This window comes from Hakea prostrata, chromosome 4 (genome assembly GCF_041222555.1).
Source record: "Hakea prostrata isolate BN-2017 chromosome 4, UWA_Hpros_2, whole genome shotgun sequence".
Lineage (NCBI taxonomy): Eukaryota > Viridiplantae > Streptophyta > Magnoliopsida > Proteales > Proteaceae > Hakea > Hakea prostrata.
In genome coordinates this window covers 4,571,143-4,586,448 of record NC_142603.1, presented here as the reverse complement: position 1 = coordinate 4,586,448, position 15,306 = coordinate 4,571,143, and the positions used below count along the sequence as shown (strand labels likewise).

General features: G+C 38.1%; 1 protein-coding gene and 1 pseudogene across 1 annotated transcript; both read left to right on the top strand.

Annotated features, from left to right (window-relative positions):
* Positions 1-77: 77 nt before the first annotated feature.
* LOC149017240 (putative polyol transporter 1 pseudogene) lies at positions 78-1,675 on the top strand (annotated as a pseudogene).
* Positions 1,676-4,650: 2,975 nt separating this feature from the next.
* On the top strand, positions 4,651-14,827 carry LOC149017239 (uncharacterized). Its single transcript, XM_089151570.1, has 14 exons — positions 4,651-5,046; positions 5,330-5,507; positions 5,705-5,785; positions 6,007-6,089; positions 6,164-6,276; positions 6,367-6,477; positions 6,684-6,793; positions 6,896-7,211; positions 7,291-7,368; positions 7,445-7,495; positions 7,618-7,707; positions 9,382-9,438; positions 13,813-13,890; positions 14,453-14,827. The coding sequence occupies exons 1-14, from the start codon at positions 5,037-5,039 to the stop codon at positions 14,501-14,503; spliced, it is 1,407 nt and encodes a 468-aa protein (XP_089007696.1). The 5' UTR covers positions 4,651-5,036; the 3' UTR covers positions 14,504-14,827.
* The last annotated feature ends 479 nt before the right edge of the window (positions 14,828-15,306 follow it).

Below are 15,306 nucleotides of genomic sequence, written 5' to 3'. Positions count from 1 at the left end.
TGTTCTTATTTTTAATATTACACCTTGTCTTCCTCAGAATAGAAACGATGGGAGAAGTACCACCGGAGATTGAGCCCGTGGAGAAACCAGGGACAAGATTATATGCTATGCTCTGTGGAGCGTTGGCTTCCATGAGTTCAGTTATTCAGGGTTATGGTGAGTGTGAGGTTTAGCATTCTTCTTCTTTTCTTTTAGAGAGGGTTGAATAATTACTTGTTATTATTTTTCTTTTTCAGATATTGGAGTCATGAGTGGAGCAGCAAATTTCCTGCAAGAAGATCTTAAGCTAACCGATACACAACTTGAAATCTTAGTTGGATGTATCAGTATCTTCGCTCTTTTGGGAGCAGCGGTTGCCGGAAGAACATCAGATTGGATTGGACGGCGTTACACCATCGTGTTGGCCTCGGCTTGCTTCTTCATTGGTGCTCTGTTCATGGCGGTAGCTCCCAATTACACTTTGGTCATGGTGGGAAGGTTCATTGCAGGTATTGGATGTGGTTATGCTATCATGATCGGTCCTTGTTATACCGCCGAAGTTGCACCGACGTCGTGTCGAGGATTCTTAACTACTTTCCCTGAAGTCTTCGTCAACATCGGAATTTTGCTCGGTTACGTTATGAACATCGCGTTCAGTGGGCTTCCGTTGCACTTGGGCTGGCGTCTGATGCTTGGAGCCGGAGCGATTCCGGCGTTACTGCTAGCGGCTGGTATTCTTGCAATGCCCGAGTCACCACGTTGGCTTGTTTTACAGGGTAGAATCGGAGATGCGAAAAAAGCTCTTGAGAAAATCTCCAATTCTAAAGAGGAAGCAAGGTCGAGACTCGCTGACGTGAAAGAAGCAGCAGGGATTCCACAAGAATGCACCGACGACGTCATAGAGGTTGAAAAGAAGAATAGTGGCGATGGTGTATGGAAAGATATATTCCTTCATCCTACACCAGCAGTGAAACGTGTCATACTCGTATCCGTTGGATTTCATCTCTTCCAACAAGTAACGGGTATTGACGCAGTGGTGTTATACAGCCCAAGAATCTTCGCCAAGGCCGGAATCACCGGGAAGAAAAAGACGCTTGGAGCGACAGCAGCCGTTGGAGTCTTCAAAACCTTGTTCACTCTGGTGGCTACAGTTTCCGTCGATAAGGTTGGACGGCGAACGTTGGTGCTGTGCAGCATGGGAGGCATTGCGGTAGCATTGCTGCTTCTGGGGTCCGGGTTGACAGTGCTGCATACCCACCCGAATGAGAAGATGTCATGGGCCGTAATAATGTCTTCGGTGATGGTGTTCGTTTACGTGATGTTCTTCTCCATAGGAATGGGGCCTGTTGCATGGGTTTATACCTCTGAAATATTTCCGCTGCGGCTGAGAGCACAAGGGTGTAGCCTGGGCGTCGCGGTTAACCGTGCCATGAGTGGTATCATGGGCATGACCTTCTTGTCTTTTTCCAATGCCGTCACCATCGGCGGCGCTTTCCTCATCTTTGGAGGGCTGGCTATTGTGGCGTGGCTGTTCTTCTTTGCGTGCATGCCTGAGACACGAGGGAGGACTCTAGAAGAAATGGATGCTCTCTTTGAAGATTTCAGATGGGGTTTCTTCAATAAGAAGAGTTCAAGCAATGGTAACAGTAGGAGCGAGGAAACTACCCCTAAGGGAGATGTACAAATGGCGGGTTAATTCTTAATTGTCGAGTGCAGATCACTTCTTCCTCGGCTTTCCACAAAAATTGAGGCCATAATTATATAAAATCATAATAAAAATAGTAATGGGACCCCTAGTAGATCTCAATCTTGTGGTGAAAAAGATGATCGAGATTCTCAATTATTTTTAATAGAGTAATTCTTTTATTTTTTGGTATAAGTTTTCACTTAGTAATTCTAGCGAGTTAGAAAATGCTTAAAATATTCTTTGTAATTACCATTTTGTCCCTTTAGATCCATCTTAATTTAATAAATATATTCCATTTTTGTTATGGCATGCGGTCTATTATTTTATAAACTTGTCAATGATGTTTAGTCAAATATTTCTCATCAATCAATGTAGTGGTGCACTTTTTCTGAATTTGAAAAAGCCCAAAAGAGGCTTAGAATTGAAAATTGCGTAATTGGGGGCCCAAGTCACCACTACTGTATCGCTTCTTTTTGTTACTAAAAAATAAGAAAAAGTGGAAGTAGCGTTGAAGGCGGGGGATGGGATTTTCATCAGTTCCAGTTGTGTCAGGTTCTAGTTTCCTCATGTTGACCCTTGGGACGCCGACATGAGTACTTTTTTGGTTTTATGGTAAAAATTCCCTATTCAATCACTAACTTAACCACCTCTGACCAAGGTTATCGTCCCAGCAATTAAAAAAATCTCCCTTGAAGATGTAATCGTGGTGCGCGTAAGCTGGCCCGGATGAACCTCATCCAAAAAAAAAAAAAAACAAAAAAAACAAAAATTTCTCTTACACCACCATCATTTCTCTCCCCTCTTGCCCCTACTATTCTATTTTTTTCAAATGAGTTTGTCTTCATACTTTCTTATATCTTCTGTTTCTAAATAAGACTCAGGAAATTTTCATGGCTTTGGAGGCTAGTTTTTCCTTCAAGTTCACGATAATCAACATTGCGGACTAGGGCACAAGTCATCACTATTGCATCACCTCTTCTTGCTACGAGAAAAGAAGAAAAAGTGGAAGTGGCACTAGAGGGGGGGTGATGAGGGTTGCTATGAATACTTTTATCTCCTCTCTCTCTCCCAGCATGCAAAAAGCTCAGGCCACGAGAAATCAATTGGTGGTCCTTTCTCTTCGTCTTTGACTAAAATGGAAAAGGAGTGCATGGCTAGACTTCAGATGTTGTAGCCTAAGGCGCGACGACAAACATAAACACAAATGAAGCCCACCATTGAGATTGTTTGAAAGGTTAACTGCACACTCTCTTCATATAACAAGGCTTCAGAGACTTGATAATTAAGATAGTGTAGGGAAAATATACTTGTGACTTTGTAAAATTGTCTACTTCTATTGAAATATAAGATTTAATTCATTATCAATGTGAACCTGTAGATTTATGAGTAACGGGTGAAATCCAAAGTTTCATTTCTACTATATAAGTGCTAAATATTTGTGTATTCAAGAAAATCATAAAGAAACATACACATAAATAAACAAGAGTTAATTATATGAAGTGACCCAATATTAAAATTATAGATTTGAAAATATAGAGTTTGAAACGATCATGTAACTAAATAGGCCCTCAAGGAATCATTAAATTACTCGTGTTGCTACTAAATTTGGTATACTGGTTGGATAACGTACAGATTGGGGGCTTTCTCACTTCTTGCCTCTGTCCATGATCGTAGACTATCTAGTTGTTTTCTTATTTATGAAATGTTGTTTGTAGATATTGATTGAAGATTTAGTATAATCTTGCTCAAAAAACAAGGAAAATCAAATTGGGGCTGATTGTTGAGATTGATGGGCCACCTCTAATGCTAAAATCAGACGGCGAAGCAACACCACTTGTTTTAGGACTTTAAGAAATCCAAAGAGAGTCTAGAAATGAGGAAACGAGAGTAGTAGTGTGTACCGTGTTTTGCAACCTCAAAGAGATTCAAACTCTTAACCTACCACTTGAATATCAATATACCCCTTTCAATTAAGGGTGTCAATTTGGTACCTAAACAAATTTGATTGTAAAAAAATGTACCGTGTCAAATTGTCCCTCCCCCCGCCACCAAACAACCAACAAAAAAAAAAAAAAAAAGAAGAAGAGGAAGAAGAAGAAGAATAACGCTATGGTTGTTAAAAAAGGCTTACAATTTGACACAATTATGAGTTTTCGTATGTCATATTAATGATATGTATTGAACCATAATGAATAATACCACATTTCGTACCAAAATCTTACCATGTTGTTTTTCCGTTTACATACCAAAACATTTTGTCTCTTTTTTTAATGTTTTTATGTCAAAACCATACTGCGCTTTTTTCATACTTTTCCCCCATAATGTTTCATACCCAAAACGCATGTACCTATATGATATCGGTATAAAATATGAATAAAAAAATACATAGTAGAGTTTTAGATTCAGATACTAAATTTTGTATCATATCGAATTACCAATTCATACAATTTTACATAAGTACCCACCCGCAAGGGAGCACCCGCGGCAGGGGAGGGGGAAAAAAACCCACGGGGGGGGGGGGAGGCCACTACCAACCCAAACAAAGGGAAATAAGGCAAAACGCGCCCCGCCCCAAACGCAACCCAGAAAAAACAGGAGTTTTAGTTAAAATTTTGCAAGATTTTCATACAATTTTCTACTTCCATCCTTGTCGCATAGTGTTGATGCTAAACCCTAAGGGATATACCTAAACGATGCCGACCACACAAAACAACATAATTGATTTTTTACCAAAGTCATGACAAAATCTCAATCCAATTATAAAAATCCATATTTGGAAACAACAGAGATAGTAATGAGTCTTTCTAGAAGCAAAGACGTTTTTTCATGTGTTCGGTAAAATTTGCTTTTGGTTAAAAAAAAGTAAAAAATAAAAAATAAAACTTGCTTTTAGAGCAAAAAAAAAAAAAGAATATTCGTAGGCGGCATTTGATAAAATCCATTTCTTATCACGAATTTGAATTGTTATGTTTAGTGTGATAAATTCTATAAATATCCTGTAGATTAGCGAGTTTTTGACTCCGTGGACTCACCTGCGAGATATAGTAATGGAGATATAAATACACACGCAAGAACGGCAAAGAGAAGACGGAAAAGATGAGAAAAAGCGAGTTTTAACGAAACTGATTTGGTATATTCTAATTTGTTTCAGAGGTCAAGAAGGGGGAAGCCATCAAAACACAAATTCTGAGCCTTTCGAACTTTTTTCTCACTCCTAGATGGATTTGGATTTGCCTGTACAAGTTGTTTCCAATGATTTTGTTTCCGATTTAACTCCTCCATTGTCCCGAGATTTATACTTCACAGCTTCTGCTCTTCACAGTAGTAATTCATTCACATATTCTGGGTCTCGGTTCTAACAGAGAAAAAGATGGGTAAACGTAAGTATTTCCCCCCTTCTATCTCAATTATGCTTTCTTGGTTGTTTGATGGTTCAGTTTTCATGAAAACGTGATTCCTTTTGTTAAAATTAGGGTTTAAACGTTTTAGAAGGAACGACGTAGATTTGATGTTTCCAACTTCCCTTTCTCAACCAGTTTTCAGTTTTCGGAAACATTGAAAGCAGTAACACGGTTTAACCTGTTTACTTTGAATCATCTTCTGGTAGTTGGTTATGCAAATATTTTTTTCTCTTCTTGAAAAAACAGAATATTGTCTATGCAGGAAGTAGTCGTCGTAAGAATGCATCAATGTTGGATAGTGATGATGATGATACCCTTCGTCCATCATCAACGGTCATCTCAGACACAGCGGTTCCAGAGATGGAAGTCTCGCAAGGAAAATATCTAGGTTCTGGCACTAAATTATTAGATGAATGCGTGGATGCTTTATCTGAAAAGAGGTATTTTTTTTCTTCAATTTATAACTAAAGGCATGAACTTATCGTGGTTTTGCTTTGATACAATACTTCATTGTGATTTATTGTATTCTGTATTGCACGGTACCCAATTGCTTCTGTTGTTTAGCATTTATTGTATCTCATTAGTGAAACTAGCACCTTAAACTGAATGCCAACTGCGACTTTAATTATTGATAAAGGTGTACCACAAGAGAAAGGGCTTTGGCAGCGATCATTGATGCTTTTACCAACAAGCTACAATATCAATTTGTGGAGAAAAAGTAAGTTTTATGGACTTCATGATGAATTTTGGCTGCTCCTAAATAGGCCTCTCAACACGCTCTAGTTTTTGAAGTTTGGGGCTTCAAATACTTCTCTTAACATGTGCATATGCATAAGCATATTCCATCCATGCATATTCACATGCATGTGTTTATGATTGCGCATGCTTGTACACCTGTGGTTTTAGTCTCATGATTCTGGTACTGATGTTTTCTTGCAGCTGTGTTACTCTTCTTCATCCTTGCCTTAATTCCATCAAAAAGGGATCAAGCAAAGAGAAATCTCTAGCTTCACGTGCTATTGGTCAGTTTTAACCTTCTATGTAGCCCATTTGTTCATGATCGTTCTAGAATTCTCATTTGCTATTGGGCTTGTAGGATTGCTAGCTCTGACTGTTGGTTGTGGGGACAAATCAGCTGAAATTTTGGAAGAATCAATTCATCCTCTTTCTCAAGCTCTAAAATCTGGTTCAGAATCGAACATGTCATCTGTATGTTTGATTTGAAAGTTAACTGATTCATACTAGGGGTAAGTCCAGTGTGGAGCTTTTCCAGTTATTGATTAATATTGATGCATGTAGGTATTGGAATGTCTGGCTGTTGTTACTTTTGTTGGTGGAAATGATCCAGATATGACTGAAAGATCCATGCAGATTATGTGGCAAATTATTCATCCAAAGTTGGGTCCTAACGTATGTATAAATTTCCCATGCTGGTAGAGCTGTAAAACATTCCATTTGTATAATCTTTAATGTTTGGTACAGTTTGTAAAACGTTCCATCTGTAGTATTATATTACGTTATTGAGAATGTTCTGGTCTTCACTAGGGGCATCTTTAACACTGACATTCTTCATACAATGAAATGCTAACTTTTGTTATTATTATTTTACATATCAGGTAAGTGCAAGTAAAATTGCCCCTGCTGTATTAACCGCTGCAGTATCTGCTTGGTCATTTCTTCTTACAACTGTGCATGAGTGTAAAATCAATCTAAAAGTTTTGCAAGAGTGAGTTGAATTTGAGCTCAGATTCCCTTTATCTTCTTATGCGAGCAGTCTCTGCCTGGTCATTTCTTCTTATGACTGTGAATGGTTTTGCAATTGTTGCAGCTCAATCTCTCACTTGTCGAATCTTCTAGACAAAGATGATCGATTTATCCGCATTGCGGCCGGTCAAGCAATAGCGCTTATTTTTGAGATTGGAGAGCTAGATACGTTATCTGTTGAAGATAGGCATTCAAGTAGTGGCTTAGACTGTGAAGGCAACAGTGCCCAAGAAAAAATTGCTTATATTAGAGGGTTGAAGGCGAAAATTTTAAGTCAAGTGAGAAACCTTTCTGTTGAGGCAGGTGGTAAAGGTTCAACTAACAAGAAAGATCTTGGTATCCAAAGGAACTTGTTTCGGGATGTTGTTGAATTTTTGGAGGTATTGCTCTATTCTCAAAATAAATATTTAACGATGAACCTTGGCCAGTATAATGAACATAAGACAAAATAAATGCTAGGATGGTTATTGTCCAAAAATTTCAGTAAAGACCGGCGGGGACATACTACAAACATCAACATGGTCACAATTGATACAGGTAATGCTTTTGTGGTCTGCAATCCTTAAAGGCTGTAAGCTCTGGAGTTTTTTAAGTGCTATGTTATTTTTCACAGTTGAACTTTTTGAAGTGTTTCCTGGGAGGTGGATTTGCCAAGCATATGCAGGTGAGTATACAGCACTTGTTGGGTCTCAATTTACTTCGGATTTCTGAATATAAAACTATTACACTCTTTTCACTTTTTTTTTGTCGTATGTAGCCTTCAAAATAATTTATTGTTTTGAACAGGAAAATGATCTGCTCCATGATGTTTTTGATTTCACTCCAAAGAAAAGACAAGCTTTAGGCAATGAACAGCTTCTGATTAGTGGTCAAAAGGTTGGATTCTACATATAATGGTTATTTGTTTTTGTTAGTTGGTTTGTTGTTTGTTTGTTGTCGTCGTTTTTTTTTTTTGGGTGGGGTGGGGGTGGGGATTCATAATTCAACTTCTAATTTGACCTCTGGCTAAGATTCTCTTGGCTGATATTCATAACTTTAATACGTATATGTAACAAAGTTGCTTCATTGCTTATGATTCTTGTGTGCTATATATCTTGTGTTTGTGCTGGAGTATTGGTTATGTATGCTCATATAGTCTTTGCAAGATGCTGACACCCAAGTAACTGTCATTGTTATTTGGATATTTAGTGTTTGAACTTTGAACTAGGGATACTTAGAGATTAAAATTTTAATTTGGATGCCGGTTTGTACTGTATTTGATCATGCTACCATATGCATGGTTCCTTGAACAACCAGAATTTTCTCAATGTCTGCTTTTGGGTAAATTAAACCGTACTTATGACATGGTATAACTTTATATGTACCCATGCTAGTAAATTAATGATTTATTTGTTTAATAAACAGATGATAGTAAACTGGCTTATTGCTGTTCCTGTGAATGGTGGACCATAATTAGCAGGGTTTATGTAAAATGCCTGGCTACTGTGACGTTTGGGGTGTCGCCTGGGTAGTTGATTTTGATAAACTGGAATAATTGCAAATATTCACAGATGACTCAAAATGTGTGTGCAGCTTTTTTTTGGCAACCATGCAGACATTTTACAGTTCTCTTGACATAGACTATTCTATTCATCTGTAACTGGTTGTTGGGATGAAAAGGTCTGGGCGCTTGGTACTTTGTGGTGAAGACATTATTAACTTGCATTGTGATTTCATAATAAACCATATTTCCTGTAACTAGGTGTTTTAGTTTCTCTGCCCATTAAAACGGCCTAGGGCCTAGTGGCAAGTTGTCTTTTGGAATTACATGCCTACTGAAGGTGCAAGCTTGATCATTTTCAATAATTTTGGATTTCACTACAGTGTGGACATGCAGAAAGTAAGGGATGCCCTAAAATTGCTTTTATATATATGCGTAGCTGCACTCTTGCTTCTTTGTTTGTGGCCCTGATTTCATGAATTCATGGGTTAAAATTCTTCGTTATCTTCTTATGTCTTTTACTTGGTATGTGGTTCTTTTGGTAAGAGGCTGATTGATGCGGTTTCTGGGCAGCAGCAGCAATGCTAGGAGAAGAAAAATAAAGTATGGCCTAAGCATCATTTTTTGGTCCTTTACTAGAATCCCACCAAGAGAAACTTAAAGTTCTGAATATTCTCAGACCATCAGCTGCTCTGAATAATTCTTCTTCTCCTGGCATTGCTACTACTGCCTAGATGCTGCTTCACTGCTAGCCACTGCCTTTGCTCAGAAATTTGATTGATTACCTGTACTAGAACATGTTGCACAGAAGTTGCCAAAATATTTTGTTGACAACCGATTTTATGTACTGTATTGTCACCTGCTGGCTTCTGTCTTTTTTATAAATATATTTATATCTTTGGTGTTTACTTAAACTTGATTTGGTTCTTACATAGTCAAGAAGTTTTCCAACCTGAGCCTAGTGCAGAAAGAACCTTCAGTCTTCCTGTTTTAATATTTTTCCCCCTTTTTTTCCATAAATAATATTGTATTTTCTCTTTTGACTTTCTCCTTGATATTTTCTTTATCAGCTGTCCAGAAAAGCCATGATACGTCTACCCACTGTAAAACATGAAGCTAGTTCTCAGGTACACTTAACAAATGTGCACGTATCTTATGTTTTCTGGGGTGGTGATATATCTATAGTTCATTCTTGCGTCTTTGGATGGTCTGCCCTATCTTTTGTTGTTTCCTTCCAATTGTTGTATTCTTTCAATTCTGCCTTTACTTTGAAATATTGTCAGCAGAGTATGAAACTTGGTTAATGTTTTTTCAGTGACTTGGTAACTCCCTACAGCTGGATTTGGTTTTGTTTCACTGTCATCTGACTACCTGATTTTGAGTCATAATGTTTCTCTCTATTCTGGTTTGAATTCTTTGTAAATTTCATTCTGTTTGATAATGTTTTAATTAGTCACTTTTCAGGTTTTCATTAAGATGATTTTTCACTCCAAGCTCAGATTAAAACGGTTTCCAGCAAGCTTGAATAAGATCAGATGAAATAGCACTATTCTTGAAGAAAGAAACAGAATTTAGAAAGGAAGAATGCGATCTTACCAGCAAACCTGGATTAGAATCCCATTGATCCCAAAGATATCCACCCTACACTGAGTCTCAAAGCAGCTCTGTTGAACAACTGAAAACAAAAATTAAAAAGTAACTCTACAACATGAGGAGTTCTAAATGTTGGTCCCATGGATTCTTAAGAGATCCCTCAAAACTAGAGCTAATTTGTTCGTTTCTGAACAGTCTTTGAATTTTCTGGTTAGGGTGATTGGGTTTAGAAGGGTATTAGGATGATGGGTTTAGTTTTGGAAAGATTTTGATTTGTGGAATATATGGTGGGATGGGGCAAGTTCTTGAGAGATGAGATGAAAAGTTTATCAGAATGGGGGTGAAACTTGGATCCAGTCTAGCTGTACTGTCTAGAATCATCTCCCCAAGTTTCGATGGATTTGGATGGTGGACTGTGGAGGTATTAGGTTTCCTGATTTTGGAGGTAATTGGTGATAAAAACCAGAATGAATGACCTGGAGATTGGCCAGTCTGTGTGGGCTGAAGTTTGGATCAAAGGTAAGGGTTGTGGTGATGGACTAATGGTTGGAATTTGAGATGAAACTGATGCAGGTTAGGGAGATATGGCAGTTCTTGTCTTTGGTGGGAAAGAAGGGATTGGAGCAGGGAATGGAGGTCCAAAACAGAAAATAAAAGTGAATGGGGAGAGGGCTGTAGGCTGAGTAATACCTGAATGGAGCCTTGAAAATAGAATGACTCAGGTGGCTATTGAAGGTTGAACTCGGATCTTCAACCAGCCAGAGGTCTCTAGGCTTGACTTCACCTTAAACTGTTCTCAGCCTTGGCTCTTCAATTATCTATTGACAGAACCAGAAATTACTTAACAAACACAAAAGGAATAACTCGAAAAGAAGCTTTGTTATACAAAATTCAGTCTGATCTCTTCCCCATCTAGTGGAGGGGTCTTTTTATGTAACTAGGGGCTAGAATTCCTAGTAAGGACTTTAATTGCCAGCCCGGTTCTAACTTGACTTAATTCACTTGAGGTCTTTATAGTTAGACTGGTACGAGGACTAGATTACATTAAATTAATAAATTAACCAATCTCTAAAAGGTATGACTCACATGTCTAATTTGCCCCTCAAGTGGACGGAATTACAATTTGCCACTTGTCTCATCAAGTACAATAAAAACTTGAAGAAAAAAAAAAAAAAAAATAGCAGGGTAGCAACCCTAGGGGCTTCTCTTGGCCCTCCACTTGGTCTTGGATTTGGAAGACTTGGATTCTACATCACTGTCAAGGAGGTACGAGCTCCCGGGCAATCGACAGTAGTTCCCACCATGATGCCTTACTGCTGTTCATAACGTATTTTCAGAGACATTAACCCTTAGGTGGAATACAATGATACAGGATTTGTTTAACTGGTTACCAATGTGTTATGTTGATGGGTAGCCTCTGGAGATACTGTTGGTTGGATGTCTCTTATCAATGATGATCTCCGCTTTCTTCCATATCCTTCTCTTCATACAAAATCCGAGGTTTTTCTCTCTTCTCAATCTTTTTGTCAAATTAAACCAACAATGATGCTTTATACTCTTGGAGAATCCTTCCAATGGTGCAAGATTGATGATCAACTTGAAGTCTACTTGGGTTCCTTTCTGGAGGCTCTTTCTCTTTTCTTTCCTCAATCAATTTTGAGCTTTCTTCAAATCCTTGTATGTATTCTTGTTGCTATTCATCAAATCCTCATTCGAATGATGGAATGAACAATGGAGCATAATTAATATGGAGAATCTTGAGATATGCATCAATGAAGCTTCCTCTCCTCAGAAGTCACTCCTCTCAGTCTCAGGGATATCTCCCATTCGTTCTCTCTTGAACCCCTAGATCATATTTATCACTCCCAATCACAATAGCCACCTAAATGCCCAAAAAAGGGTTTCTTGGTGGTTCTTGTAAAGTGCATTTAAGAAGCATGACCCTGATAGCCAGATGGAAATCTGGTTGACTGGATAGAGTGTGGCAGACTGACTTCTGCTTGCTTAAATGGCCATAACTCACTCGTTTTAATTTCAACTGACTTCAGCCTTCTTGCATATGAAAGCTTATTTGGTGGGGCTAAAACTTTCATGTTTTAACTGTAACCCAAAATGAGTCTATGGATTCCAAATATGAGTTCCAATCTGAAGCATATGCAGCTGGCCTGAAGAACAGATCATAACTTTCCTCAGCAATATTGGATTGATCTGATTCATGGAAAGCTAACTCAAGATCTTCGTTTCCCATGTTTTGAGCTCCAGCAGTTTCCAAGTTTAGGGCAGCTAAGAAAATCTGAGAAGCTGCTGAATGCGTTGAAGTATACTGAATTGTGTATATGACAACTGTTCCCGAACCCATCTTCTGGTCTGGGACTAATGCTTGAGCTACATTACTGCTCAAAATCTTAATTACTATGCCATTAAAGAACTTGTGCAAAGATACAATACAGTCTTTTTGCTGCCTTCAGCATGAACCTTGCAGTTTCCAGCTTTTCACACTAGCTTTTGTTCTCTGGAATGCCACATCATACAATCTAGGACTTCCACCTCACTCCAAATCATGATGAACAGATCATTGAATGTCATTCAATGATACATTGATACCTAGCCTACTGCCTACTGTTAGCACACACTGCAAGTCTGTGACTATGCCAAGTTGCCAACTAAGACATCTACTAATGTCCTCCTGCTGCAATACCAGAAAGATATCTGAATGTATTGTTTGTCTGTCTTGCTGACAACAATGACTACACATTTACTAAATCTTCAACACTGAAGCGTCTAAACTTCTATGACAATAGACAAAAAGAAACCTAAAAACATCTAAAGTAACAAGTCCATGATGTGGGTTTGTGGACGCAATCCCGGAGAAAGAAACTAAAGGCCACTAAGGCCTGTTCGTCTTGCCTTTATTCTTCTTACAAGAGTATTTTATAAGCTCTCCTGCACCAGAACTCTGAGAGGTGATGCAGTATTGCCTAAAAGCAATCAGTTTGATGCTGGCTATTGTCATCTTCTTTTTCATTCTTTCTTTCTTTCCCCCTTTTTTTTTGAGTTATTAAAACTGATGATGTAACATTTGTACTCACATATTTAGTGACTACTAAACCATTAGATTTTGGTGCATATATTGTCAGCACCCACCTTTCTGACTATTAAATAGGTTCTGTGGGAGGTGGGTGATACCTTGCCTGAGTTCAGTGTGATTTGCACTTTCAGGGTTCAGATGACCCGTTTAAATTTGGCCGAGGTTTAATAACATGCTAGTAAACTCTTGTGGCTTTTGCTTGGCCCAAATTATAATTTCAGGTTGCTACTTATTTCAGCAATATTTTTTGGAATACAAGCAAACCTAATGGGAATCTTAAAGAGGCTGTATGTAAAGAAATGCCATATGACCTTTGCTTGTCCCTTTTAGAAATCCAAGGGAGTCCTTAAGCATGGAAAATTCATACCCAGCAACGCCTCCTTGAATAGAATCTTATTTTTTGTGCAACTCAAGTTTTTATGTTCTTTTTGAGATATCATCCTTTTGTTGTATAAAATAACATTTTTTTTGGGGTTGGGGGGGGGGGGTTTGAAGAAAGACCACCATCCTTATCATCTAGTCATTCAACTATCCTTGAATCTCAAATTAAAATATTGCACACATCCTTAATAAACCAAATTCTTGCACCTGGTCGGATTCTTGAGAACTGAAGAACTGAACCAGATTGCTACACCGGATATCTAGCCTTAAATCCTTGAAAGAAATTAAATCCGTAAAAGTGTATTCTCTGGAATGCTTCCAAACATGGTTGTATTGAATATGTGCTTTTTTTCCCCTTCTTTTTTCTTTCTCTTTCACTTTATTTAAGCAGTCTTCAAAATGATAGGGCTAACATTTGCACATCTTCCTGTGTTTCCAGAGATTGATGAAGTCGCCAAACTCTGTTGTCAACAAGGCCAGAACTCAATTTCTGAATAAGCAACGTCTGTTATCTCAGGTAATTATGTTAGTTTATTGTTATGAACTAGTAGTAAAAAGAATGCTTGCTCATTGGGGTTCATGATTCTTGGTTAAGATCAATGACCTGAGCCATCCAATTAATGGGTTAGCGGAGAATGATTATTGAAAATTATGCTAGAAGAGGGTTCCAGACTGTAACCGATGTGAAGTTGGTGGCCATGTCCAGAGTCATCCATGTGTGATATATAGTTCTATCCAAGACAGCATTCCTATAGAATGCTTGTGAGTTTTTAAAAACATCTACGAGGTGAACAGGATTGAACATGAACATCTACGAGTGAATGGCAGCTGTTGAATAATCACATGGACATTGGGTGAAGCACAAGTATGATTGACATCGGCTGTCATTGACGCATGGCCTTCTGTGAGGCCTCAAATAAAAAAATCATGTCTCTATGACTAAAATGGCCATTTAGAGATTGTAGTCATTGGGACCTTAGCCAGGTGGCAAGGAGCCAGTAGTGAATGTGTATGGATTTCAATTTATTGTGGTATTCCATCATTGTAGCATGTTACATTTTTGATAATTCTGTGTGCAGGATAAGAATGTTGGGCACTTTGCATTTGGTCCTGGGACTGAGGAGGCTTAAATTGCGTTTGGTTCAAACTATTTATTTTTTTCGGTTCAATTTGGTTCAAACCACAGGGTATATGATTTATCTTCTAGGACTGTAAATTGCATTATTTTTCCGGCCATATGATAGCCCTTTGGGTGATTGTAGTGGAATTAGAGGAGGATAGCATTTCGCTTATCCTGTTAGGTTTTTCTTTATTTTTTTGGGGTAATGATTTAGACTGATAGCTGTGTGCGTTAAAGAAGAGATCGATGAAGTGAACATCTGCTCTTCAGTAAATTTTTTTTGGAAATAGTTAGTAATTTTTTTGGCTATCTGCCAACTGAAGCATTTTCTTGGTTCCTCTGCAATTTTTTTTTTTTTTTTTTTTTTTTTAAAAATTCTTCAAGTCCTCAGCGGAGTCCCTAAATTTCTAAAGCAGAGACATTTATGAAAACTACTGATCAACTCAAATTGCCAAGGGTGCAGTTCTTAACATATTATTAGCAAGATCAGTGTTGAGATGAATTTTGAAAAGTTGTTTGTTAGACTGATCTTTAATTTTGGGGTTTTTTTTTGGAGGGGGAGAGAGGGGGGGGGGGGTGTGTGGAATTGGGAGCTTTGTATTAAGGGATGGGGAGTATATCATATAACCGCAGTAATCGTTAAATTTCTGACCTCTTCACTGAGAGGTGTGTCGATCATTATCAACTGGGTAATCCCTTTGTAAATAATCTGTGAAGCTAGTTTTCGAATGGCTTAAGTCATTCTTGCAAGCTACTACTCTCTCTAGAAAATAAGAATCAAAATAAAACAGGACAATTTTTATCTCCATCACT

Bases quoted from the DNA above. Each gene is read 5' to 3' on its own strand.
- LOC149017239 (XM_089151570.1), top strand. The intron at 6,277-6,366 runs GTATGTTTGATT...TGATGCATGTAG, and splicing joins CAGAATCGAACATGTCATCT to GTATTGGAATGTCTGGCTGT. The intron at 13,891-14,452 runs GTAATTATGTTA...TTCTGTGTGCAG, and splicing joins AGCAACGTCTGTTATCTCAG to GATAAGAATGTTGGGCACTT.